Source organism: Chiloscyllium punctatum, chromosome 29, assembly GCF_047496795.1.
Source record: "Chiloscyllium punctatum isolate Juve2018m chromosome 29, sChiPun1.3, whole genome shotgun sequence".
In the NCBI taxonomy this organism is placed as follows: Eukaryota; Metazoa; Chordata; class Chondrichthyes; order Orectolobiformes; family Hemiscylliidae; genus Chiloscyllium; species Chiloscyllium punctatum.
In genome coordinates, this window is record NC_092767.1 from 73,398,452 (window position 1) to 73,426,401 (window position 27,950).

Consider the following 27,950-nt stretch of genomic DNA (forward strand, 5'->3'; position numbering starts at 1 on the left):
GCACGAGTTCAGTTTGGGAAACCTGGTCGGTATGGATGAGTTGGGCCGAAGGGTCTTCTTCTGCACTGGATGAGGCTAGTGCTAAACAAAGATTTGTCTTTAACTCTTGGAATTAAAGGATAGTCTATTGATTAGTATATAGCCATTGGCATGAAAACTCATGTCCTTTAGGGAAGGAAATCTGCCATTCTCAACCGTTCTGGGCCTACACGTGACTCCAGACTCACAGCGATGTAGCTGACTCTTACCTGCCCTCTGGGGCAGCTGGGAATAAACGTAAACATTCCATGAGTGAATAAGAAGAAACTTTTCTGTAGCATTGTAGACAGGAAGACCTCCAGATCGGAGTTCTCACCAATCGTACTGAGATCAGCCTCGCTCACTTTCAAGTCAAAATCGTTCAATTCAGCTCAACGTCAGTCAGTTCAAAAAAAGGAGGGAAAAAAAATTCATGGTTGTTCTGGATTAGGAAGAAGAGGAAATTTTCCCGCCACCCCCATTTCTACAATAACCCGACTCAACAATACAAGAAAAAAGACCAGACATCTGGGGCCATGTTTTATTGGTGTGTGCTGTCAATGTTAAGAGGTGTCTAGGAGCATTTCCACATGACTAAAGCCAACCTTCCATTTCCTCGAGTGATGTCATCTGTATCTGAAAGATAAGCCTGTGGCCTAGGAAGTACAAAGGTGAGAAGCTCCCTCCAAAGTTCAAAGTTCATGACCTGTGATGTTCCAAGGCAGCTCAGAATTCCTCTCTGGTCCGCCACTGCCTCTTCTGGTTTACTTCTGGGCTGGCATCAGGTCATCGATGCTCTTCCCCTTCTCCAGTCGCTTCTCCATCTCGATCATCAGCTTCACGCCATCAACCACCATTTGGACCTGCTCGACCTCAGAGAAGCCCAGGCGGTCAGCATTGGAGATGTCATAGACACTGCCAACTGCTTCAGTGTCGACACCACCTGGCAGGCCAAAGGACAACAATTAGACTACCGTCTGATAACACAAGTGACCAAAAACCACCAGAGAGCCCTGTCGATCTTAGCATATCCCCCAAGTGTCTGAAAGGGTCCATCTGGCCACATTACCTTCATTCATAGCCAACTCTTTCCGAAAGCAGCCTCTGCAGCAGCTGTTTTGTTTCATATTACATTTTGACCATTTATTTTCATGTCAGACAATGTGGCAGCCATTTTGTTCATGTTAGTCACTGTGACAACCATTTTCTTCATGTCGGCCACTGTGGCAGCCATTTTGTTCACGTTACATTTTAACCATTTATTTTCCTGTCGGCCATGGTGACAGCCATTTTCTTCATGTTGACCAAAATGTGGCAGCCATTTTGGATATGTTACATTTTGGCCATTTACTTTCCCATCAGCCACTGGGGCAGCTAGTTTGTTCACGTCGGCCACAGTGGCACCCATTTTGATCATGTTACGTTCTGGCCCTTTATTTTCTTGTCAGCCGCTGTGGCAGCCATTTCTTTCTTGTTGGCCACAGCAGCAGCCATTTGGATGTAGTTGTTGGGGGAAAGAGGGGAATCAGCGCATTCCCAGGGGGCCCTTACCTGTACCACGCTTCTGCAGCCTCGTCCTCTTGAGGACCTCATTGAATTTCTCGTGCTTGCACAGGTGAGGGATTTTAACGTGGACACCACCACGCAGACCAGTGCCCAGGTTAGATGGGCAGGTCAGGACGTAGCCAAGATGCTCATTCCACATAAAACCACGTCCAGCCTCTTTGAAGATGTCCTCAATCTGTATCATGAAACAACGTTAAGAATGGGAGAATGAATCCTCAGCATCCTGCTGAACATCTCAGGCCTTTTGGCCTGACTAGTCTCTTTCTGTTCCCCACTGGAATCTCCTCCCTCCCAATAAACCATGCCTCGGCATAAAACAAAGAACTGCAGATGCAGGAAGTCTGAAACAAAAACAGGAATCGCTGGAGACACTCAGCAGGTCTGACAGCAGAGGAGAGAGAGAAAAACCAGAGGTAATATATCGGCTCCGGTGACCTTTAGAGTCATCCAGCATGGAAACAGACCCTTCGGCCCATCCAGTCCGTGCTGACCATAATCCCAAACTAAACTAGTCCCACCTGCCTGCTCCTGGCCCATATCCCTCCAAACCTTTCCTATCCATGAACTTATCCAAATGTTTTTTAAACATTGTAACTGCACCCACATCCACCACTTCCTCAGGAAGTTCATTCCACACACAAACCACTCTTTGTGTAAAAACGTTGCCCCTCACGTCCTTTTTAAATCTTTCTCCTCTCACCTTAAAAATGTTGTGAAATTCCCCACCTCAGGGAAAAAAAAACACCTGCCGTTCACCTTACCTGCACCTATTGGGATTATTAAAAACCTCTGTAAGGTCACCCCTCAATCTCCTACTGTCCAGTTAAAAAAAAAAGTCCCAGCCTATTCAGCCTCTCCCCATAACCCTTCATAACTCGGCTTTCTCTCTCCACAGGGCAAGTTTCTCCAGTAGGCGGCAAGGTGGCACAGTGGTTAGCACTGCTGCCTCACACCGCTAGAGACCCGGGTTCAATTCCCGCCTCAGGTGACTGTGTGGAGTTTGCACGTTCTCCCTGTGTCTGCGTGGGTTTCCTCCGGGTGCTCCGGTTTCCTCCCACAGTCCAAAGATGTGCAGGTCAGATGAATTGGCCATGCTAAATTGCCTGTAGTATTAGGTAAGGGATAAATGTAGGGGTACAGGTGGGTTGTGCTTTGGCAGGTTGGTGTGGACTTGTTGGGCCGAAGGGCCTGTTTCCACACTGTAATCTAATCTAGTTTCCGTTTTCGGTTTTGAAAGGAAACTTATCAGCTACTCAAGAGATACAAACATGCCGGGCTTCAGGGGAGGGAATGAGAGCCATATTTGATCTCAGCGAGGCAGTTTGGACTCTTGCTGTGTCAGGATAGGCCCACCACCGTCGGCCAGCGTCTGACTGGACTGGCCGAGCCATCTTACCTTCTTCAGGCCCACACAAAAGCGTGTGAACACCTCCTTCATGTTGCCACCTTTCTGCATCGAGATGACTCGGAGATGGTCTTCCTCATTGATCCAGACCAAGAAAGTCTTGTTGTCATTATGCCTGAGTCAAGAACCAACGTTCAAAAGCATCAGTCAAACCATTCTGGCACACCCCCAGCTCCCCGACCTCACCTCCAGCACCAAGGACACAGGGAGATATTTTCTTGGTAACATGGGAGGGGAACTTCCAACACTTTTCTTTTCTTATGGAATCATAGAGTCACACAGTCATAGAGTTATAGAGTCATAGAGTCACACAATCATAGCGTTATAGAGTCATACAGTCATAGAATTATACAGTCATAGCGTTATAGAGTTATAGAGTCATACAGACATAGAGTTATATAGTCATAGAGTTATACAGTCATAGAGTTATAGAGTCATAGAGCAACACAGTCATAGAGTCACACAGTCATAGGGTTATAGAGTCATAGAGTCACACAATCATAGCGTTATAGAGTCATACAGTCATAGAATTATACAGTCATAGCGTTATAGAGTTATAGAGTCATACAGACATAGAGTTATATAGTCATAGAGTTATACAGTCATAGAGTTATAGAGTCATAGAGTAACACAGTCATAGAGTCACACAGTCATAGGGTTATAGAGTCATAGAGTAACACAGTCATAGAGTCATAGAGTCACACAGTCACAGGGTTATACAGTCATAGAGTTATAGAGTCATAGAGTAACACAGTCATAGAGTTATAGAGTCATAGAGTCACACAGTCACAGGGTTATACAGTCATAGAGTTATAGAGTCATAGAGTAACACAGTCATAGGGTTATATAGTCATAGTGTTATAGAGTTATAGAGTCATGTTGCAGACGTTTTGCAGATGATACGAAGATTGGTGTAGTTGTGGATAGTGAGGAGGGCTGTTGTCGGCTGCAAAGGGACTTAGATATGATGCAGAGCTGGGCTGAGGAGTGGCAGATGGAGTTCAACCCTGTCAAGTGTGAGGTTGTCCATTTTGGAAGGACAAATAAGAATGCAGAATACAGGGTTAACGGTAGGGTTCTTAGTAAGGTGGAGGAGCAGAGGGATCTTGGGGTCTATGTTCATAGATCTTTGAAAGTTGCCATTCAGGTGGATAGAGTTTGTAAGAAGGCCTATGGTGTATTAGTGTTCATTAGCAGAGGGATTGAATTCAAGAGTCGTGAGGTGATGTTGCAGCTGTATAGGACCTTGGTTAGGCCACATTTGGAGTACTGTGTGCAGTTCTGGTCGCCTCACTTTAGGAAAGATATGGAAGCTTTGGAGAGGGTGCAGAGGAGATTTACCAGGATGTTGCCTGGAATGGAGAATAGGTCATACGAGGATAGGTTGAGAGTGCTAGGCCTTTTCTCATTGGAACGGCGAAGGATGAGGGGTGACTTGATAGAGGTTTATAAGATGATCAGGGGAATAGATAGAGTACACAGTCAGAGACTTTTTCCCCGGGTACAGAGTGTTACAAGGGGACATAAATTTAAGGTGAAGGGTGGAAGGTATAGGGGAGATGTCAGGGGTGGGTTCTTTACCCAGAGAGTGGTGGGGGCATGGAATGCGCTGCCTGTGGGAGTGGCAGAGTCAGAATCATTGGTGACCTTTAAGTGGCAATTGGATAGGTACATGGATGGGTGCTTAAGCTAGGACAAATGTTCAGCACAACATCGTGGGCCGAAGGGCCTGTTCTGTGCTGTATTGTTCTATGTTCTAGAGTCATAGGGTAACACAGTCATACAGTTATAGAGTCATAGAGTCATACAGTCATAGAGTTATACAGTCATAGCATTATAGAGTTATAGAGTCATACAGTCACAGAGTTATACAGTCATAGTGTTATAGTTATAGAGTCATACAGGTCATAGAGTTATACATTCATAGCGTTATACAGTCATAGAGTAACACAGTCATAGAGTTATAGAGTCATAGAGTCATACAGTCATAGGGTTATAGAGTCATAGGATTATATAGTCATAGAGGCATATAGTCATCGGGTTATACAGTCATAGGGTTATACAGTCATTGAGTCATACAGTCATAGGATTATAGAGTTATACAGTCATAGGGTTATACAGTCATAGGTTTATAGAGTCACAGAGTCATACAGTCATAGAGTTATACAGTCATAGTGTCATACAGTCATAGAGTCATACGGTCATAGGGTTATACAGTCATACAGTCATAGAGTCATATAGTCATAGCGTCATACAGTCATAGGGTTATAGAGTCACACAGTCATAGAGTTATACAGTCATAACGTCATACAGTCATCGGGTTATACAGTCAGAGGATTATACAGTCATAAAGTTATACAGTCATACAGTCATAGAGTTATAGAGTCATAGAGTCATACAGTCATAGAGTTATAGAGTCATAGAGTTATAGAGACATAGAGTTATACAATCATAGAGTTATACAATCATAGAGTTAGAAAGTCATAGAGTTATACAGTCATAGAGTCACACAGTCATAGATTTATAGAGTCATAGGGTTATAGAGTCATAGAGTCATACAGTCACAGGGTTATACAGTCATAGGATTATAGAGTCATAGATTTGTACAGTCATAGGGCTATAGAGTTATAGAGTCATACAGTCATGGTGTTATACAGTCATAGGGTTATAGAGTCATAGAGTCTTACAGTCATAGGGTTATACAGTCAGTCATAGGGTTATACAGTCATCGGGTTATACAGTCATAGGGTTATACAGTCATAGAGTCATAGAGTTATACAGTCATCGGGTTATAGAGTTATACAGTCATAGGGTTATACAGTCATAGAGTCATAGGGTTATACAGTCAAAGAGTCATACAGTCATAGGCTTATACAGTCATAGGGTTATACAATCATAGAGTCACACAGTCAGAGGGTTATAGAGTCATAGAGTTATACAGTCATACAGCACGGAAACAGAACCTTTGGTCCATCCCGTCCATGCTGACCATAATCCCAAACTAATCTAGTCCCACCTGCCCGCTCCTGGCCCATGTCCCTCCAAACGTTTCCTATTCATGTACAGTACTTTTCCAAATGTCTTTTAAACATTGTAACTGTGCCCACATCCATCACTTCCTCAGGAAGTTCATTCCACACACGAACCACCCTCTGGGCAAAAAGGTTACCCCTCATGTCCTTTTTAAATCTCTCTCCTCTCACCTTAAAAATATGTCCCCTTGTCTTGAGATCCCCCCACTCTAAGGAAAGGACACCTGCCATTCCAGTATTTACACCCGTCATGATTTTCTAAACCGCTATAAGGTGACCCCTTAACCTCCTACACTCCAGTGAGAAAAGTCCTGGCCTATCCAGCCTCTCCTTATAACTGAAACCCTTCATATCCTGGTAAATCTTTTCTGGATCCTCTCCGGTTTAATAATCTCCTTCCTATAACAGGGTGACCAGAACTGGACACAGTTCTCCAGAAGAGACCTCACCAACGTCCTGTACAACCACAACATGGCGTCCCAACGCCAATACTCAAAGGTCTGAGCAATGAAGGCTAAATGCCTTCTCACTGTTTCAAGCCCTCACTTCATCCTTCTGTCAGTGTGAACCTTCCTCCCAAACCAGTACAGTGCCCAACTCCCTAAACAATGACCAATTACCACTCCATGCCCAATATGGGTGTCCGCATTAATACATAATCCAATCATTGAGCCAAACCATGGCATCTTTGATGCTGGCCTCTGAATAATCCAATGAGAAGGCAGTGGAGTGCTGCTCCTGTCACCAGTCAGGCAGTGGTTCCCGGGAACAGGTGGCTATCTGAATACAAGTAACTGTGCTGCATTTCGAATTGAGAGCTAGTCTCGGCGATGGTAACTGTTGAAACCATCCTCAATTGTGGTGAAAAAAAGAGCCCATCTGAATGGAAAAGAAATCTACATCCTTACCTGGGTCTGGCCAATGTGCAGAAGGCTATGGAGGCCGTGTCACTGAGTGTCTTTAAGATAGGTTCTCGATGGGCAAGGGGAATCGAAGGAAACAGGGAGATGGCAGGAGGATGGGGTTCTGAAACATCACAGCCACGATCAAATGAAGGAGCAGACTCGATGGGGCAAATGGCCTAATTCTGCTCCTATATCTTATGGACGCCAGACCCACAGGAGTGTACTTAACACCTAATTGCCCCCTGAAATGGCCTGAGCGGGACACGGGACAATCCGTGAAGGGTAATAAGTGCTACTGCCTGCCAGTAATACCCAACGCCTCCCTCCAGAGCCCACTGTGATGTGGTTGACCACTCTCTCTGAAACATAGACAAAGGAGTGGCCCACTTAGCCCTCCGAACCAGTTCTGCCATTCGATATGGCCATCCACCTCAGTCCCCACTTCCTTCCCCATTGGCTGTGGTCCTGAGAATTGTTCCCCAGCAAACCACACTTGGGCTGGCCAATCGATGCTGACCTTAGCCAGTCCAGTCCCTCAGACCCAGCCCCCACACATTTCTCTTAAAATGACACCGATAGATGTTTTTAGAGAAGTGTTTGATGGGTGTGTGCGTGCGCGCGTACCTATATATGTGTGTGCATGCGCGAACCTGTGTGTGTACGTGTGTGTCTGTTTCTATGTCTGTACCTGTGTGGGTGCCTGTGTGGGTGTGTGCCTGTTTGTGTCTGTATGTGTACCTGTGAGTGCGTGTGTATGCATGCATATGTGCATGTGTGTGTGTGCGCACGTGTGTCTGTCTATGTCCATATATGTGTACATAGGTGTGTCTCTGTACCTGTGTGTGTGTGGGTGTCTGTGTGTGTGTGTGTGTGTGAATGTGAATGTGTTTGTGTACTTTGTGTGTGTGTGCATGTGTCTGTCTATGTGTATATGTGTGTGTATAGGTGTGTGTCTGTATCTGTGTCTGCATTTGCATGTCTGTGTGTGTGCATGTGTATGTGTGTGTGTGAATATATCTGTGTGTGTGTCTGTGTATATGTATGTGTCAGTGTGTGTATCTGTGCGTTGTCTGTATGTATGTATATATCTGTGCGTGTGTGTGTGCCTGTGTATAACTGTGGGTATGTATATATCTGTGTCTGTCTGTGTGTGTCTATGTATTTGTGTGTGTGTGTATGAGTCTGTGTATATACGTGTGTATGTATAGACGTGTGTGTATCTATGTGTGTGTGTCTGTGTCTTTGTGTATATGTGTGTGTGTGAATCTATGTATATGTGTGCATATGTATAGACGTGTGTGTGTATCTATGTGTGTGTGTGTCTGTGTATGTGCGTGGGTATGTATATATCTGTGTGTGTATCTGTGTCTGTGTATATGTATATGTGTGTGTGTCTAAGTGGAGTCATGGATGGGGGGGGCGGTGGAAGGGGTGATGGAAGAGAAGCAGAGAGACTGAGGGAAAGAGAGAATCAGAACCAGAGGCAAGAAATACAACAGGGTCAGCAAAACCCCTGGTGAATTCAGGAGAACTGTCCATATCCTGAGACTGGGGGGAAGTGTGTGGACCCTGCTCCCAAAGTGAGTGCTAATGAAGGTGAACAGTGTTTAAGGAGACTAAATTCAAAAGGGACACAGGGAATGAAATGAGAAAGGGGTCAGGGATAGAGATGGGAGGGATGGGCGTTAATACCAACAGGAATGGTTGGGACAAATGGCCTCTCACTGTGTGTTTGACTCTGGGGGCTATTAGCGTTTGCGGGTTGAACATCTTTGCAATTACTCACCAAATTCCTCTTCCATCAGGCCAGTCGCGGGCCATTCCAGAGGCCAGGAGCAGTGGGGAGACGGGCTTGTCAAACAGGAAGTGGTCATCAATCAGCTGCTGCTGCTCGGCGTCAGACATACTGGACAGAGGGTAATATTTGCCCTTGAGCTCACCGGTCAGGCTGTTGAGAGCTGACATTAAAACAAGAAACGTTAGTATGGGGAACACAAAGGCTTACACTCTTCAGGACCAATGCAAGAATGCCAAATTCCAAACAGGCAAATCCCAGAACAGCAAGGGAAAAGCTGCAAGCTCATTGGTCAGTTCTGACTGAACGAGGCATTGCCATGAAGAAAGCAAGGGGATAAGCTGTTAGGGGGGACAGGCCTTGAACATATCCCTTTGGTTTCCAAAGATTGGGCCCCTGTTTTATAGGGACAGGAGGAGGTTATTCATCCCTTTGAGCCTGTTCCTTCATTCATAGAGTCATAGAGATGTACAGCGTGGAAACAGACCCTTCAGTCCAACTTGGCCATGCCGACCAGATATCCCAACCCAATCTAGTCCCACCTGCCAGCACCCAGCCCATATCCCTCCAAACCCTTCCTATTCATATACCCATCCAAATGCCTTTTAAAGGTTGCAATTGTGCCTGTGTGTATCTGTGCGTGTGTGTGTACATCAGTGGGTGTATTTATATCTGTGTATGTGTGTGTGTGTACCTCTGTGGGTATATTTATATCTGTGTGTGTGTGTGTATATGTGTGGCTATATATATATGTGTATATCTGTGTATATGTGTGAATGTATTTATATCTGTGTATGAATGTGTGTGTGTGTATACATCTGTGGGTACATTTTCATCTGTGTATGTGTGTGTCTGTGCCTGTGTGTATATATATTTATGTGATGCTCCAGGGAAAACAGCCCCAGCCTGTTCGGCCTCTCCCTGTAGCTCAAACTCTCCAACCCTGGCAACATCCTTGTAAACCTTTCCTGAACCCTTTCAAGTTTCACAAGATCCTTCCGATAGGTGGGAGACCATTCAATGAGATCGTGGTCGACTTGAGCCATATTTTGGACTCAAATGATTTGAAAGCGGCGTTAGGGTAGTGAGTGGCACACTCTGGGTTGTTCAGTCAGTGCTGTACAAACAGTGAGTTGCAGCTGACAGTATTGGTCTTGGCTTTGGAAGATAAGGCTACTTGGGTACAGTCTTTACCCTGACTACTGCAAACAGCCGGTGGATTTCTAATTCAACTCGCCAATGGACCTGGGAGGCATCGCAGTAGCATAGGGATCCACACGTGGCATTGCTCAATTGTACTGCGGCCGGAATGTCTTATTGGACTCAGAGCAGTGCCCCGTTAAAGGAAATCTCGCACCAACACCCGCACAGTACCAGCAGGAATGAAACCAATCAACACTGCAAATTTCAACTGCGGTGATGAGGGCCCTCTTGTGGTAGTATCCCTACACCTGGACCAGGAGGCCTGGGTTTACAGTGACTCAGTGGCTAGCGCTGCTGCCTCACAGCACCAGTGACCCAGGTTTGGTCCCAGCCTCGGGTGACTGTCTATGTGGAGTTTGCACATTCTCCCCGTGTCTGCGTGGGTTTCCTCCTGTGCTCCGGTTTCCTCCCACAGTCCAAAGATGTACAGGTCAGGTGGATTGGCCGTGCTAAATTACCCCATAGTGCCCAGGGATGTGCAGGTTAGGGTGGATTGGCCGTGCTAAATTACCCCATAGTGCCCAGGGATGTGCAGGTTAGGGTGGATTGGCCGTGCTAAATTAACCCATAGTGCCCAGGGATGTGCAGGTTAGGGTGGATTGGCCGTGCTAAATTGCCCCATAGTGCCCAGGGATGTGCAGATTAGGGTGGATTGGTTGTGCTAAATTGCCCCATAGTGCCCAGGGATGTGCAGGTTAGGGTGGATTGGCCATGCTGAATTGTCCCATAGTGTTCCAGGATATGCAGGTTAGGGTGGATTGACCGTGCTAAATTGCCCCATAGTGCCCAGGGATGTGCAGGTTAGGGTGGATTGGCCGTGCTAAACTGCCCATAGTGTCCAGGGAACGGACAAGCTAGGTGGGTTAGCCATGGGAAATGCAGGATTACAGACATGAGATAAAGGAGCGGGTTTGGGTGGGATGCTCTTTGGAAAGTTAGTGTGGACTCGATGGGCTGAATGGCCTGCTTCCACACTGTAAGCATTGTACGACTCAAGCCCCACCTCCAGAGGTGTGTCATAACATCTCTGAACAAGATATTTAGCAAAGTATTTTATAAACAATTGTGGCGATGGTTTGAAATTTGGTATTCTTGCACATGTCCTGATGGACATGAGAGGAAAGAATTCAACAAGACTCGAATTCCTTACCCAGCAACGTAATAATTATTGCGAAGAGCAAACTCCAGCCCAGAAGGAAAGGTGCAAAGTTTAATTTTAATGCCGGCTGGTATTCCATTAACGTCGCATTATTCAGTATTGCCCGTCCCTAGTTGCCCCTCAAGAAGGTGGTGGTGAGTTGCTTTCTTGACCCGCTGTTGCAGGGACACCCACAGGGTGCCCTGAGGGAGGGCGTTCCAGGATTCTGACCCAGCAATATTGAAGGAACGGCCAATATCATCACACGGTCGAGGGACTCAGAACCTCGGGCTAATTGAGTCATGGAGGCAGAGGTCGACAGCATGGAAACAGACCCTTCAGCCCAATTTGTCCACGGCGCCCAGGTTTCACAATTTAAACTGGTCCCATTTGCCCGCATTTGGCCCATCTCCCTCCATACCTATCCCATCCATCTACCTGTCTAAATGTTTCTTAAATTATGCTCACCTCCACCATTATCTCCCGTTCCAAGCACTCACCACCCTCTGTGTGAAAACATTGTCCCTGTGGATCCTTTTGTAACCCACTCCTCTCACTGTTAACCTATGACCTCTGGTTTTAGACTCCCCTACCTCCCCTGGGAATGCCCCTCATGATCTTATAGACCTCTTTAAGGTCATCCCTCAGTCTGCTACACCTCAGGTGAAAGAAGTCCCAGTCTTTCCATATAACTCAAGCCCTCTAGTCCAGGCAGAATGCCAGTAAAACTTTCTGTACCGTTCCCGAGTTCAATGATGCCCTTTCTTCAGTAGGGTGACCAGAAACGCACACGATACTCCAAATGCTGGGAGTTGGAGCTCAAATCACACCAGGGCAGATGTTGAAATATGAACGCTATTTTCAAAAATTCCAGAATTAAAAGCTAATGGAAGCCATAACCAATTGTCGGAAAAAAACCCGATCTGGTTGAACTTTTTTGAAGAAATAACAAAGAGGATTGATGAGGGCAGAGCAGTAGATATGATCTATATGGACTTCAGTAAGGCGTTTGACAAGGTTCCCCATGGGAGACTGATTAGCAAGGTTAGATCTCATGGAATACAGGGAGAACCAGCCATTTGGATACAGAACTGGCTCAAAGGTAGAGGACAGAGGGTGGTGGTGGAGGGTTGTTTTTCAGACTGGAGGCCTGTGACCAGTGGACTGCCACAAGGATCGGTGCTGGGTCCTCTATGTTTTGTCATTTATATCAATGATTTGGATGTGAGCATGAGAGGTACAGTTGGTAAGTTTGCAGATGGCACCAAAATTGGATGTGTAGTGGACAGCGAAGAGGGTTACCTCAGATTACAACAGGATCTGGACCAGATGGGCCAATGGGCTGAGAAGTGGCAGATGGAGTTTAATTCAAATAAATGTGAGGTGCGGCATTTTGGGAAAGTAAATCTTAGCAGGACTTATACACTTAATGGTAAGGTCCTAGGGAGTGTTGCTGAACAAAGAGACCTTGGAGTGCAGGTTCATAGCTCCTTGAAAGTGGAGTCGCAGGTAGATAGGATAGTGAAGGCAGCGTTTGGTATGCTTTCCTTTATTGATCAGAGTGTTGAGTACAGGAGTTGGAAGGTCATGTTGGGGCTGTACAGGACATTGGTTAGGCCACTGTTGGAATATTGCATGCAATTCTGGTCTCCTTCCTATCAGATGTTGTGAAACTTGAAAGGGTTCAGAAAAGATTTACAAGGATGTTGCCAGGGTTGGAGGGTATGAGCTACAGGGAGAGGCTGAACAGGCTGGGGCTGTTTTCCCTGGAGCATTGGAGGCTGAGGGGTGACCTTATAGAGGGTTATAAAATCATGAGGGGCATGGATAGGATAAATAGACAAGGTCAGAACTGGAGGGATAAGGATTAGGGTGAGAGGGGAAAGATATAAAAGAGACCTCAGGGGCAGCTTTTTTCACACAGAGGGTGGTACGTGTATGGAATGAGCTGCCAGAAGATGTGGTGGAGGCTGGTACAATTACAGCATTTAAAAGGCATCTGGATGGGTATATGAATAGGAAGGGTTTGGGGGGATATGGGCCGGGATATCTGGTCAGCATGGACGGGTTGGACCGAAGGTACATTCCATGCTGTACATCTCTATGACTCTATAGTTCACTAATGTCCTTCAGAGAAGGGTATCTGCCAACCTTACCCAGTCTGGCCTGACATATGACTCCACAGTGGCATGACTGACTCTTACCCTCCCTCTGGGCAACTAGGGATGGGCAATGAATGTAGGGACACCCACATAAATAAACATGCGTTTTTTTTAAAACATCGCAATGATATGGGACTTTGAGGTGAAGATGTTCCCACATCCCTACCTACAGGGAAATGATGGTATTATCACCGCAGTGTTATTTAAGAGACCCAGATAATGTTCTGGGGGGGCTGGGTTTGAATCCTGCTGCAGCACATGGTGGGATTTTGAGATTAGGAGTAAAAGACCCATCTGGTTCACTAATGCCCCTTTAGGGAAGATTTGGAGGGGGTGGACAAAGTTTAAAAATCACCCAGCACCAGATTCTAGTCCAACAGGTTTATTTGGAAGCACTAGCCTTCAGGCCACAACCACCTGATGAAGGAGCAGCGCTCCAAACGCTAATCCTTCCAAATAAACCTGTTGGACGATAACCTGGTGTTGTGCGATTTTTAACCTTCAGGGAAGGGAACTGCCATCTTTACCTGGTCTGGGCCTACACATGACTCCAGACCCACAGCAATTTGGCTGACCCCTTAAGTGGCTCCTGGGCAATAAAGGGTGGTCTACCCAGCGACGCCCCTCATCCCTTGAATAAACAATTGCAACCAAACCTCACTTCCCCGGCCCTTCAAGGGGAAGGGGAACGGTGACTGTGAGATCGAAAGCTGATAAAGTTGAAGCCTGTGGGTATTGACCCTGGTGCCCCCTCCCTCCCATCACCCTCAGCCCTGAATCCATCACCCCGCCTCCCCCGCCCCCAACCCCAGACCAGCGCCCCCTGCTGACCTACCATTTATACTGAGTTTCTCAATGAGACGGCGTTCTCCCCGGCTGCAGTGAGGTGGCAGCGCGATGCCCTTGATACTACGGCCAGTTCGGACCCTGCTGCTCAGCACGTAGTTGGGGTCAAGGTCATCACCGCCCTGTGCGATGTGGAAAGAGACCAGATCAGCCGCGGGGAGGCACTGTTACAGTTATAATGTAGCTCAGGCACTCTTCATCCATGTGTCAAAAACAAACACAAAAACCCCCTAGAAGCCACACTGACCCATAGATGAAACACAGGGACAAACCACTGCAGACGCTGGACTCTGTCCTGAAAGCAACAATTACTGGAGATCACAGCGTTCAGATGGCATCCAGGGCCAGAGAGCAAGCTAACGTTTTGAGTCTAGACTCTGTGGCTGCTGCCTGACCTATTGCATTTGTTGTTCTCAGACCTGAAGATGCACTGAGTTCAAACGACAGCCCAGTCCATCCCCAGCCTCCCGTCCACTGACTCCGCCTACACCTCCCACTGCCTCGGGAAAGCAGCCAACATCATCAGAGACCCCTCCCAACCCGGTTAGACCCTCTTCTAGCGGGCAGAAGGTACAAAGACTCAAACACATGGACAAACTTCTTCCCCGCTGTTATCGGAGTTCTGAACGAACCTCTCAAAATCCAAATCTAATGTTGATCTCACTCTTGGTGTACCTTCTCTGCAGCTGTAACACTGTATTCCTCGCTCTGTTCTATCAGCCTGTGATCTTTCTAGTGTACGATCTGCCTGTACTGTAAGCAAAACAAGACTTTTCACTGGACCTAGGTAAATCAAATCAAATCATATCCAAAAAGATTTGCAGACAAGAAAACACCCATTAAAAAAAAACACAGAAAAACACTACACTCAAAGACACAGAAAAACACCAAACACAGAAACACAGAAAAACACTGAACACACACAAAAACACAAAACCACAGAAAAATACTAAACACACAAACTCAAAAACGCCCACAGTTTGGGTCCTGGAAAACTTCACTTTTGGGTGCTTTTGAGTGAAGCAAAGATTCCCCGCGCCCCTCTCCCCACCCCCCCCCACCCCCCAACTCCCCCCACTGCCAACATACACATGCAAATGAACTAAAAGCTAAGATCTGACTGCGATGGTCAGATAAAGGATTCCTGACCTGTGATTTTATTCAGATGGGGCCATTGATCTCCCTCAGGTCCTGCCTTTAAAGCTCAAGGCAGTTATTGTACAAATACATCACGTGGAGATGCCAGTTGTTGGACTGGGGTGGACAAAGTTAAAAATCCCACAACACCAGGTTATAGTCCAACAGGATTAATTGGAAGCACTAGCTTTCAGAGTGCTGCTCCTTCATCGGGTAGCTAGTGGAGCAGGATCATAGGACACAGAATTTTTAGTAAATCCTGCTCCACAACTACCTGATGAAGAAGCAGCACTCCGAAAGCTAGTGCTTCCAAATAAATCTGTTGGACTCTAACCTGGTGTCATGTGATTTTTAACTTGGTCCAAATGCAGGCATTTACCAAACAGTGCTTTCTGGAAAAATCCAGACATTGCCAGTCCCCAAGACTGAGCACGTACATCATTGGGAAGAAGAGTTGTGGATGAAGTAGATAATTCTCTCAACAAGTGGGCAGAGGTGTGATGGGCCAATTCATTTCACCTTCATTACCTTCATTAAAGATGGGAGACAATTCTGGTTCTTTTTCATGGGGGGGGGCAGGAGTGTGGGTGTCACAGGCTGGGTGCAGCGTTCATCACTCCCCCTCCCTAATTGCCCCCTTGAGAAGGTGGGGGTGAGCAGTCTTGAACCACTGCAGTCCCTGTACTATGGGTTGACACCCAATGCCCTCAGGGAAGGAATTCCAGGATTCTGACCCAGTCACACTGAAGGAACAGCGATCTATTTCCAAATCGGGATGGTGAGTGGAGAGGAACCTGCAGGGGGTGGTGTTCCCATGTATCTGCTGCCCCTTGTCCTTCTACTGAAAGTGGGGCATGGGCAGCAATATGGAGCTGTTGGGTTTGGAGAGGCTCTTTTGGTGCATAGGCAGTGTCCCTACCCTAGGACCAGGAGAACGTGGGTTCAAGTCCCACCTACTCTATAGGGTGTGTGGTAACATCTCTGACCAGGTTGGCTAGAAACCTCCTGGACCACTTGGGCTGAATGGCTTCTTCCTGTGTGGAGGTTTTTTTGTTTATGTGAGTCTGTAGGGTCTGGTGACAAGAGGCCAGTAAATATCAGACCGACTTCACTTCAAATCTCAATGCTGACCTGTCTACTCATCCGTAGCACTACCCCTCCAGCTCCCAGTGTGAGAGGACAGAGGTGGATTTAGCCAGCCGCACGGCCTGGTACAAACCTTCAGGTTCTCCTGGTTGAGGTCAGTCTTGTGTTTGTCTGTTGGTTTGTAGCCACCATGACGATCCTGAATGACGGGGTCGAAGAGAGCCTTGAAGACATCGTAAGATTCCTCATCCCCAGCGACACAGCCCACGGTCATGATGAAAGGGTGACCTGAGGGACAGTGAGAAACCCTGATGTTATCGATCCCACAAGAGCATGGGCTGGTGTTCAGATCGACGCGATGCTCACTAACTGATGATACAAGATTTCACAGCAGGAGTAGGCTGCTCCAACTTCTACCTTAGCTCCCGCACCACCTCTTAGCAGCAAGACTTCTGAATTAAAACTGCTCAGCAACAGAATAATCATCGAGATGTACAGCACGGAACAGACCCTTCGGTCCAACTCGTCCATGCTGACCAAATTAAACTGAATTAAACTAGTCCTATTTGCATACATTTGGCCCATATCCCTTTAAACCTTTCTATCTATGCACTTGTCCAAATGTCTTTGAAATGTTACAATTGTACCTGCATCTGCCACTTCCTCTGGAAATTCAATCCACCCTCTGCATGAAATGGTTGCCCCTCAGGTCCCTTTTAAATCCTTCCCCTATCACTTTAAAATATGCCCCCTAGTTTTGGACTCCCCCCAACCCAGGGAGAACGTCTTTGCTATTCACCCTATTCATGCAGACGATCTCCAGGGACAGTCAGCTGTTCCCTAATCTCCCCCATCTGACAGGAGGCACCTTCCACTCCACTGCCTGTCCTAATTGTCCCTTAAATTTAGATTGTCGACAATTTTCTCAAATCCAGCATCTGACACACGATGCTAACGGATCAGAGGATCTCAAACAAACACAACTTTTAGAGCGAAGACTTTTCTCTTTATTGAGCTGAGTCCCTGATCCATTCTTCTAGATGGTACAACCACAGTGTGGTACATTCTCACTACCTGCCCTGTCCAGACTCATTGACAACCATTGTCCACCAAGGAACAAGGGTGGTCGAGTGGCAACGTCACTGAGTTTAGTCATCTGGAAGCAAAGGCTAATGGTCTGAGGATAGGGTTTGAATCCCACTGTGCAGATGGTGGGACCTGAATTCAGTTAAAGTCGGGAATAAAATGGTAGCCATTACACAGACGGTCGTTTTAAAAACCTGGGTGACTCCAGACAATGTGGTCAACTTCTAAGTGCACCCTAGGTAATTAGAGACAGGCAACCAATGCTGGCCTGACCATCCATAATTACTAAAAGTGTCTACTCTCCCGATAGGTCAGTTAACGAGGGATGTCGTCAAGTAACATTCCAATGTTATGATCTTTAATGACCAGCTCCAACAACAGAAAAGCTAACCATCACCCCTCAATGTTCAGTGGGGTCTTTATCGCTGAATCCCCCACTATTAATGCCTAGGGATTGACTGAGCCATCTCAATGGTGTGGAAGTGCCAGTGTTGGACTGGGGTGGACAAGGTCAGCAGTCACACAACACCAGGTTACAGTCGATTGGTTGACTTGAAATCGCAAGGTTTCAGAGTGCTGCCCCTTCATCAGCTGAAGTGACTCCAAATAAACCTATTGAATTATAACCTGGTGTCTTGTGACCTCTGACTTCAGCCATATCAATACAAGGGCAGGTCAGAGGCTGGGAATCCTGCAGCGAGTAACTCACCTCCTGACTCCCCAAAGCCTGTCCACCATTGACAAGGCAGGAGTCTGGAGGGTGATGGGATACTCTTCACTTTGCCCCTGGATGGGGACAGCTCCAACAACACCTGAGAAGCTCGACACCATCCAGGGACAAAGCAGCCCCCGCTTGATTGGCACCACACCCACAAACACCCACTCCCTCCACCCCCGACGGCCCCTAGCAATGGTGTGTACCGACTACAAGGCGCGCTGTGGAAAGTCACCAAAGCGCCTTTGCCCGCCCTCTCACCTGGATTGTCCACTCCGGTCTGGATCACATCGTCAAGGGTGAAGCCACTCGGAGTCTCCTTGTCGCGAAGTTGTTTGTAGATATCGAGGGTCAAAGCCTTGGCCATGTGATTGTTATGTTTGGTGAGGTCGGGAAACTCTTCCTCTGCTGTATAATTCAGCTTCCATTTGTTGTGAGTGCTACTGAAAGGCATGATTGCAAATTGACCAAGTCCTGAAACACACCAATCAGAATGGGGACAGAGCCATCAATAGGCAAGAAAAATAGACAAGCCCCCAATAAACTCATGCTCTCCAATTCCCGGCACCATCCCTCAGGCAGTAAAAGAGATGTTGAGGTTGCAAAGAGTACAGGGTCAAACGACATAGATGATGGTAACAATTTAGGGGATTAATTTACTTATTTTTTTACAGCATTTTGAAATGAACTGCTAGTGCATTTTGATTCAATCCCAATGTGGCTCATTGGTTCGATTTGATTTATTGTCCAGTGTACCTAAGGACAGTGCAAAGCTTTGTTTGTGAGCTTTACAGGCAGATCATTGTGAGCAAGGCCATATAGATCACAGGGTGAAAAAAAACAACTTGGACAGGGTGAGGAATACAGGGTACGCCTGAACAAGTTGTACGGCTTTAATGTGTGTTTCCCGAAGGTGAATTCACTGTAACATGGTTGACGAAACTTTTAAAACATATGTTGGCTGTATTGCGATTACATCATCAACACTTTAAGCGCAGTTTCTGAAGCGCGCTTTTTCTATAAAGCGGGGTTCCACGAGAATGCAACCAGCGTGTTACAGAAGAACTGACTGTATTCCAACACAAATTAGCCCAATCCTCTGCCTAACTCTTAAGCTAAAACAAAACCCCCGTCAATCTCCACTTGAGGGTGTCTCACATTTGCCACAATTAAAAATGGCACTTTTTCTTGCGGACAATAATTGCACAGGGCAAGACCAACGTTATTTGAGGTAGGGGAGGTCCATTCATCAGTCTAATATGGCCGGGAAGAAGCTGATCTTGAATCTGTTAGCACGTGTGCTCAAGCATCTGCATCTTCTGCCAGATGGAAAAGTTGCTGGAGGCCTCATATTTCCAACAGCCAGGACCTTACCTCTGCAGCCAAAAGGGACACGTGCAGGCATCAAACATTTTTTGAGTGAAGCGAAGAGGGGTGCCTTTTCCATGGCAACACCTCGGCCAATCGGAGTTGACGTGCCAACCAATCGGCACCCTTTCCCAACACAATATAGGCTGCCACTTGTTATGGGTCGTGAGTGTGGTGCTGGAAAAGCGCAGCAGGTCAGGCAGCATTTGAGGAGCAGGAGAATCGATGTTTCAGGCATAAGCCCTTCATCAGGAATGAAGAGACTATGCTCGAAACGGTCGTTCCTGATGAAGGGCTTATGCCTGAAACGTTGATTCTCCTGCTCCTCGGATGCTGCCTGACCTGCTGTGCTTTTCCAGCACCCCACTCTCGACTCTGATCTCCAGCATCTGTAGCCTTTACATCCTCCTGCCACGTGTTATGGACCAGGCCAGACCCCCTCAAAACAATCCAGCCCAGACGCTCACTTTGCGTGTTGTTTTAAGCAAGTGTTAAGTGGATATTCCAGGTGAGATGCAGCTGGCCCAACCATTTAGTTTTAATCCAAACAGAATTTATTTACAGGATTACCAAATGAAACACAAACAAAAGAGAACAGATTACAGAATAACCTCTCCGCAAATCCAACAGATCATCCCAGCTTAATGACGCTGTTCCCAATACTTGCAACGATCCCCATTAACACCCCCTTGGCACAAAAGGTAAAATCTAACACAAGGTCTTCCAGGAGAGAGGGAGGATCAGCATGGACCTGCTTCTGTGGGTCCAGCAGCTTTTACCACGCTGCAGTTACAAACCAAACCAAACCAGACCAAACCAGACCAGACCAGAGAGAAGCAGAACTGGCCGCTCCCCTTTTATTGGACAAGTGTCTTTTTTTACAACTTGAAAGCCTGTTGCCTGAGGCAGTATCTGTTAGTTATAATCAAACTGGCCCTAAAACCCTTCAAATCCAGACTTTTTGGAGTCTGTGTCATTTACAAACTCTTTGCAAAAAAAAAGCCAAGGACAGTGTAACCTTGTTAAAGGAGCAGCTTCATCACACGCTGGCTTTGAAATTTAGCACTCTTGCAATGTGTCCTGATGAGTTGGAGAGAAAGCTTAGTCAAGTGTTGCGGGATTCTAGGGCAAGGGGACACTAACTGGAAGTCAAAAGCAGACCGGAAAATCAAACCAGAAGCTGTGGGTGCTGGAAATCCGAAACAGAAACCGAAATTGCTGGAGAAACTCGCCAGGTCTGTAGAGAGAAACAACCCTTCAGCAGAACTTCAACCAGAAACGTGAACTGTCCCTCTCTCCGTCTCTCTGCAGAAACTCGGCAGGTCTGTGGAGTGACGGAGAGAGAAACAGTTCACGTTTCTGGTTGAAGTTCTGACGATGGGGTCAGTGGAGTCAAAATGTGAACTCTGTTTCCCTCTCTCCACAGTTGCTGCCAGACCTGCTGAGTTCCCCCAGCAATTTCCATTCGAGAGAATGATTAGGTGATATTTATCCAGCCAAGTCCCTTCAGATTCTATTCATAAGGCCTTTCTTGCGATGTTGGCATCGCTAGACAAGGCCAGCATTTGTTACTGACCCCTAATTGCCCCTTGAATGGAGTGGCTTGCTGAGCTATTTTTAGGGCATTTAATAGTCAGCCATACTGCTGTGGGACTGGAGTCACATGTAGGCCAGACCAGGTAAGGATGGCAGATTTTCTTGCGTAAAAGTGACATGACTGAGCCAGATGGATTTTTACAACTATCGGTGACAATTTTATGAGAGAAGTCTCCCAGCATTGCACTTGCTGGACCACAAGGTGTGACAGGATTTCAAAATAGAATTTTCTGGCAATATGAGGCTAGTCCAATTGCAACATTTAAAAGGCATTTGGATGGGTATATGAATAGGAAGGGTTTGGAGGGATATGGACCGGGTGCTGGCAGGTGGGACTAGATTGGGTTGGGATATCTGGTCGGCATGGACAGGTTGGACCGAAGGGTCTGTTTCCATGCTGTACATCTCTATGACTCTATTGTGGCATAATGTCCAGGTAACACCATGCACAGCGATGTCACACAATTATTGCCCGGAAGAAAAAGTGCAATTTTTAATCGGGCAGACACGAGACACCTCAAGAGGAGGTTGATGGAGACGAGTTAGGTGGAAAGTGGGGGAATTTGGATTAGAATACCAAGCTGCCCATTGCGTGCAGTGGTAGTGTCTCAATCTCTGAGCCAGGAGGCCTGGCTCCAGAGATGCGTCATAATGTCTCTGATCAGCAAATAACAGAAGATCTCTCCAAACTGACTGTGGCCATCATCAACAGGCTCAAAGGTCCTTCTCTTGGTTTCTAATGGATGGCCTCTCCCACATGATCCAGAGACTTCCCCAAAACAATCCAGGGAAGCGGACAAAAGCAACAGGGAGAAACCAAAATTTGGGATGTCCTTTCTCAACTGGTCCTGGAGACATTGGTTAGAATCATAGAATCCCGACAGCGTGGAAACACTCAGCCCAACAAGTCCACAGGGGACCTCCTCAGCTAGAGGATTGTGTACAGTTCTGGACACCACATTATTGGAAGTACTCATTGGTGGGAGGACAGAAGCGCTTTACAAGAATGGGTTCCAAAGATGAGGAACTCCAATGATGAGGGTAGATTGAAGAAATTGGGACTGTCCTCTTTGGACAGACATGGGACTTTTCGAAACAATGAGCAGGCTGGATAGAGTAGACTGTGAGAAACTGTTCCTGCTTGTGAAAGGCACAGGAACCCGAGGGCAAAGATTTAAAGTAACGCATAAATGACTAAACGTTTTTGACTCGTTGCACCAAAAGAAAGCTCACGTCTATCCTTACCCACTTTTGCAATGCAGCTAATTTACGCAGAGCAACCGCCCACCAACAGCAACCAACTGATCTGTCACCCTGATATGGAACGATAGAGAAATCTCTGTCAGTGCGTCAGGGAGCACCACTCTGCTCTTCTTCCAAACTAACACAGTGTAAACCCTTCCGTCCAACTTCCTCCACTTCACCTGACAAAGGGGCAGCGCTCCGAAAGCTTGTGACTTCCAATAAGCCTGTTGGACCGTAACCTGGTGTGGTGTGGCTTCCGACCAGGAGGACAAGGGGCAGCAGATACACGGAAACACCACCCCCCCTGCAAGTTCCCCTCCACCTGACTCGGAAATATATCGCCGGGTCGCTGGGTCAAAATCCTGCAACTCCCTCCCTAAAGGGCATTGTGGGTGTCCAACACCAAATTGGGGCAGAAGCAATTCAAGATGTTGGCTCACCTCCACTTTCTCAAGGGGGGCAATTAGGGATGGGGCAATAAACATTGGCTCAGCCAAAGACCCACGACTGGATTTTTGTTAAAAACTCAAATGAGGTTCCCGACTTCAAGGATTCTCTCAAAACGCGGACCTCCAGCACGGCACAGACGCCAAATTAGGATTGGCACCTAAGTCCTAAAATGGGATTGAATGCGTAGTGTTCTGTGAGGAAGCCATGCCAGTCGGTCACACTGGCCTCTTGCCACCACCTGAAAACATTGAAGCCTCACACCTTTAAAAATATCTTTAAATATCTAAGCATCGCATTACAATGACTGCACGCTGTGACGTTAATTTTAGCAATCTTAATAAAAATGATGAATGAATTTTCAAACAGCCCGGGAGTATTTTAGGATTATGGAAAGGGGGCTCACTTTTAGAAACTACAACCACAGCTCATTAGGAAGTGTGTATGAACAGAGTAAATAATGATGCTTCTGCTGTTTAGTTCATTTATGGCTACACTGTGCTCCCAGAGTTTCCGCCCTCCTCATTGACCTTCCTCAAATTTATTGTCTATCTCAAAGGCCTGCCCTTGACAAGGACTCACCGGTCAACGACCAACAACAACTGCTCGCCTTTATATAGCACCTTTGATGAATGTCCCATGCTGCTCCACAAGGAATGCTGCCAGTTGACTCTGAGTCACGTAAGGAGATACGAGAACAGGAGACTAAAGCTTTGGTCGTAGAGGTCAGTTTTAAGGAGAGACTTAGAGACAGAGAGAGAGAGAATGTGAGAGCAAGGGGAGAGAGAGAGAAAGAGCGAGAATGAGAGAGAGAGAGAGAAAGAAAGAGAGAGAGAAAGAGAGAGAGAGAGAGAAAGAGAGAGAGAGAGAAAGAAAGAGAGAGAGAAAGAGAGAGAAGGAGAAAGAGAAAGAGAGAGAGAAAGAGAGGAGAGAGAGAAAGAGAGAGAAAGAGAAAGAGAAAGAGAGAGAGAAAGAGAGAGAGAGAAAGAGAGAGAGAGAAAGAGAGAGAGAGAGGAGAGAGAAAGAGAGAGAGAGAGAAAGAAAGAGAGAGAAAGAGAGAGAGAGAGAGAGAGAAAGAGAGAAAAAGAGAGAGAGCAAGTGATGGAGAGCTGGACAGGTTAAAGGATAGAAATTCCAGAGCTCAAGACCTGGTTACTGAGGGAGCAGCTACCAATGCAGTGATTAACACCAAGGACGCTGAAGAGAGTGAAGTTGAGGGAGGGTAGAGATCTTGGAGGTTTGCAAAGTTAGATGGGGTTAAGTGAGATAGGGAGAGGTTGGGGCCATGGGAGGGGTTTGAAGACAAGGATTTGACTGTCTAAATTTGCAGCACGGTGGCTCGGTGGTTAGCACCGCTGCCTCACAGCGCCAGGGACCCAGGTTCGATTCCGCCCTCGGACGACTGTCTGGAGTTTGCGCATTCTAATATTATGGGATATTGGGTGGGCTAGCCACAGGGATGGGGTGGTGTGGTGTTTAGATCTTAGTGGGATGGTCTTTGGAGACTTGATGGGCTGAATGGCCATCTTCCACACTGCAGGGATTCTGTGAATGGGAGTTCTGACCTCTCCTACTACCATCCTGGAATGAGGTACAGTGTCATGGAGTTGCAATGAAATATTAAACAACTATATATATATAATATATCAGTATGATATACATTGGTGTACATATATAGATAATGATATATCATGTTTAACATATCATTGCAACTCCATAACACTGTAACCCTTTTGCTATAAATTCTGTGCTATATGGTCATGTTCCCCAACCACCTGATGAAGGAGCGTCGCTCCAAAAGCTAGTGCTTCCAAATAAACCTGTCGGACTATAACCTGGCGTTGTGTGATGTTTAATTTGATAGATGGACTCCAAGAAGCAGATGAAGGAATTAGATTAGATTACTTACAGTGTGGAAACAGGCCCTTCAGCCCAACAAATCCACACAGACCCTCCAAAGCACAACCCACCCATACCCCTATGGGCCATTCACCGAGCCTGCACATCTTTGGACTGTGGGAGGAAACCCACACAGACACGGGGAGAATGTGCAAACTCCACACAGACAATCGCCTGAGGTGGGAATTGAACCCAGGTCTCTGGTGGTGGGAGGTAGCAGTGCTAACCACTGTACCACGGTGCCACCCAAGGCTGAAGATAAGCCGGGAGAGAGATAAATGCTGAATGGGTGCTAACGGGAGGTGCAAGTAATTGAAAATGTGCTGGGAGCATTCCTTACAAAGCAGGAGCTGGGCGGGGTGGAGTGTGTGGGACAAACATGGAAGAATCTGTCAGTTGTCCATGTCTCTGGACAGGTTTGGTTGGAAGTGATCAGATCCAATCTGTAATTGCATATGTGTCCACTGGGGGGAGCACATTGCCAAGACAAGGCTGTCTGTTCAAACAGTTGGGACCCTGCATTTGCGTAGCACCAACTGAGCAACTTTTAGTGGTGGGGGGGGAAGGTTACTGGCGTAACGTGAGACACGCAAGTTTGTGGCTCAGCAACAACATCCCACCGGTTACTCTATTGTAACAACGTCCATTCCCAATCTCTGGGTTTCATGGGTTGCCCATACTAGCCCCTTGCCCTTGCAGATGAAAGGGACAGGGTAGGAGTCTCAGCAGAATCAGCGAACAGCCCGCCGTGGAAACCATTCGGTCCATCATGCTGGTGTCAGCACTCTGTAACAGCAACCCCCACTCCTTTCCCCCCTCCCCACACATGCCACCAACCTCCCCCCTTCCAGGGAAAATCCATTTCCCTTCAGATATGAATCCAGTTCCCTTTTTGATTCAACTCCATCACCAATCCTGATCTCTCTCAGCCAGACAAAACAAAATAGCTTGCCCCCCCCCCCCCTCCCTTTGGTGCATCGCCTCACCCCCTAGTTCTCAAACGTTCCTTTCAATGAGAATGGGATTCTCCTGTCCTACTCTGACAAGATTTCCCCTTCAAGCTACTCCCGACCCTGACCTGGAAATATATCGCCGTTCCTTCAGTGTCGCTGGGTCAGAATCCAGGAATTCCCTCCCCAAGGACGTTGTGGGTCAACCCACAGCACACGGACTGCAGCGGCTCAAGAAGGCAGCTCTCTCCCACCTTCTCAAGGGGGCAATTAGGGATGGGGGATAAACTCTGGGCCCAGCCAGGGACCCCCACATTCCATGAGTGAATAAAAACCCCCCTTTGCAGCCTGGATACCCCTTCCCAAAGGAATACCGTCTCTAATACCTTCCTGCCTTCTGCCATCCCTTTGGCAAAACTGGCTCCCCATCCTTCCCTCCCCCTTACTGTAGATCCCACATTTAGGGTGGCACGGTGGCTCAGTGGTTAGCACTGCTGCCTCACAGCACCAGGGACCTGGGTTCGATTCCCACCTCAAGGTGACTGTTGGTGTGGAGTTTGCACATTCTCTCCGTGTCTGCGTGGGTTTCCTCCGGGTGCTCAGGTTTCCTCCCACAGTCCAAAGATGTGCAGGTCAGGTGAATTGGCCATTCTAAATTGCCCATAGTCTTAGGTGAGGAATGTAGGGGAATGGGTCTTGGGAGGGTTGCGCTTCAGCGGGTCGGTGTGGACTTGTTGGCCCGAAGGGCCTGTTTCCACACTGTAAGTAATCTAATACGTGACTCCCGGCTGGATCCAATTGGATTGGATTTGGAATGTGGGGATCTCAAGCGATTGTGATTCCCCTACCCCCTCCACCCCCCCCCCCCCACACACACACACACTTTGGGGATCTGGTGGAACCCCCTTCCAAACCAACTGGTCCAACCTGACATTGAGACAGGGTCAAGCAGAAAGTGATGTTTGGATCAGCGAGTGATCCAGCCCTTCCATTCACTGGGAAATCCAGGCGCAAACTTGCACACTGCTCTTTGCGGAAAACTGCGGAATCGTGCAAGTTTCCGACCATCTTACCGCTCCCCAAGACTCGAAGGGCGAGTTGGCTGTTTCCTGGGAACCGTCTCACTAGAGGGAACATCTCAGAAAGGGGAATTATTCACCGAGTTCTGTGTGTGTGTGTGTTCTCCTGGCTCCCAGCGCCTCAAGCTCTGACTGATGGAGTCTGGGCGCAGGAAGTCGACAGGGAGAGTTTGACCCTGTTCCAGGAGTAGACCATTTCAGGATATATATATATATTTTAAAAAATAAAGAAACATCGGTCAAAAAATTCAAGCGGACAATTATAAATCGAAACGAAATTTGGAGATTGACCCTGATGGTTAGAATTGTATGCAAAAGAAAACTATTGGAAAACTCTGGGGGGAACAAATTGTATTTGGAATCGATTTAAGAGTTATTAAAATTAAGACAGACAAAAGTTTAAATGCTATTAATTTCTTGATGAAACGTTGACATGGCGCAGCGATTCCAAATTCTCAAGTTTGTAGTTTATCCGTTCCCAAAAAATTCCCAAATTTGAAACTCAAACAGTGGTCCCAAATTCTCAAGTTTGTAGTTTATCCGTTCCCAAAAAAATTCCCAAATTTGAAACTTAAACAGTGATCCCGAATTCTCCCGAATTGTAACTTACTGTCCGGAATTTCCCCACTCTAAAAGTTAAAATTTCCAAACGCTTCCAAGTTTTAAAAAGAAAACAACTGTCGATTATTCCCAATTTTAGGACAGTTCAAATTTTCCCGGTTTGTCAGTGTCCAGAATTGCCGCTTTAAAAAAAACTGAAACAGCGCCCGAAATTCCCAAATGTGTACCTGGGGGGGGGTGCAAAAATCCCGAATTTAGACACTGAAGCGTCCAAAATCTCCCGTTTAAAATCGAAAATCCTCAGTCCTAAGACTTGAAACGTCCAAAGTCCCCAGTGCTTGTAACTTAGTCTCAAACCAACATTCCCAATTTTAAGTGAAACGGTGTCGAGAGATTTCCCAAATTTGTTTAAAAAAAACCCTGCGTCCGAGACGGTTGGTTTAACACGGAATAAGATCCTGGCTGCAACTCCCGGGTCAGTGGGTTTTGAGTGTCCCAGGTAGATGCAGTTCCCTGGGTGTTGGGGTGTGCTGGGCACAGGGGAAGGTGCTGTGCACAGAGTTCCTTACCTGCTCCAGGTGTGTCCCCCCTGCTGTGATCCTGACACCTACCGCTACCACAGTGAGCCAGGACGGACACAGCATCGACAGCTCCCTTTATACACCTCAGGGCTTCTTCCCAACATAGTTCGCCTGCCCATGTAAGGAGTGA

At 47.0% G+C, this 27,950-nt stretch overlaps 1 protein-coding gene across 1 annotated transcript; it reads right to left on the reverse strand.

The window, feature by feature from the left end:
- Positions 1-545: 545 nt before the first annotated feature.
- LOC140454568 (creatine kinase M-type) lies at positions 546-27,950 on the reverse strand. Its single transcript, XM_072549413.1, has 8 exons — positions 27,809-27,950; positions 18,356-18,568; positions 16,427-16,581; positions 14,060-14,192; positions 8,713-8,884; positions 2,981-3,104; positions 1,570-1,759; positions 546-961 (listed from the first exon to the last, which is right to left on the reverse strand). Exons 2-8 carry the CDS (start codon positions 18,546-18,548, stop codon positions 783-785), a joined length of 1,146 nt encoding a protein of 381 aa, XP_072405514.1. The 5' UTR covers positions 18,549-18,568; positions 27,809-27,950; the 3' UTR covers positions 546-782.

Coding starts and splice junctions, on each gene's coding strand:
- LOC140454568 (XM_072549413.1), bottom strand. CDS start 18,548: ATGCCTTTCAGTAGCACTCACAACAAATGGAAGCTGAATTATACAGCA. Junction 3,105..8,712: donor CCTGATGGAAGAGGAATTTG/GTGAGTAATTGC, acceptor TTCTTGACTCAG/GCATAATGACAACAAGACTT. Junction 962..1,569: donor GCTGCAGAAGCGTGGTACAG/GTAAGGGCCCCC, acceptor TTGGCCTGCCAG/GTGGTGTCGACACTGAAGCA.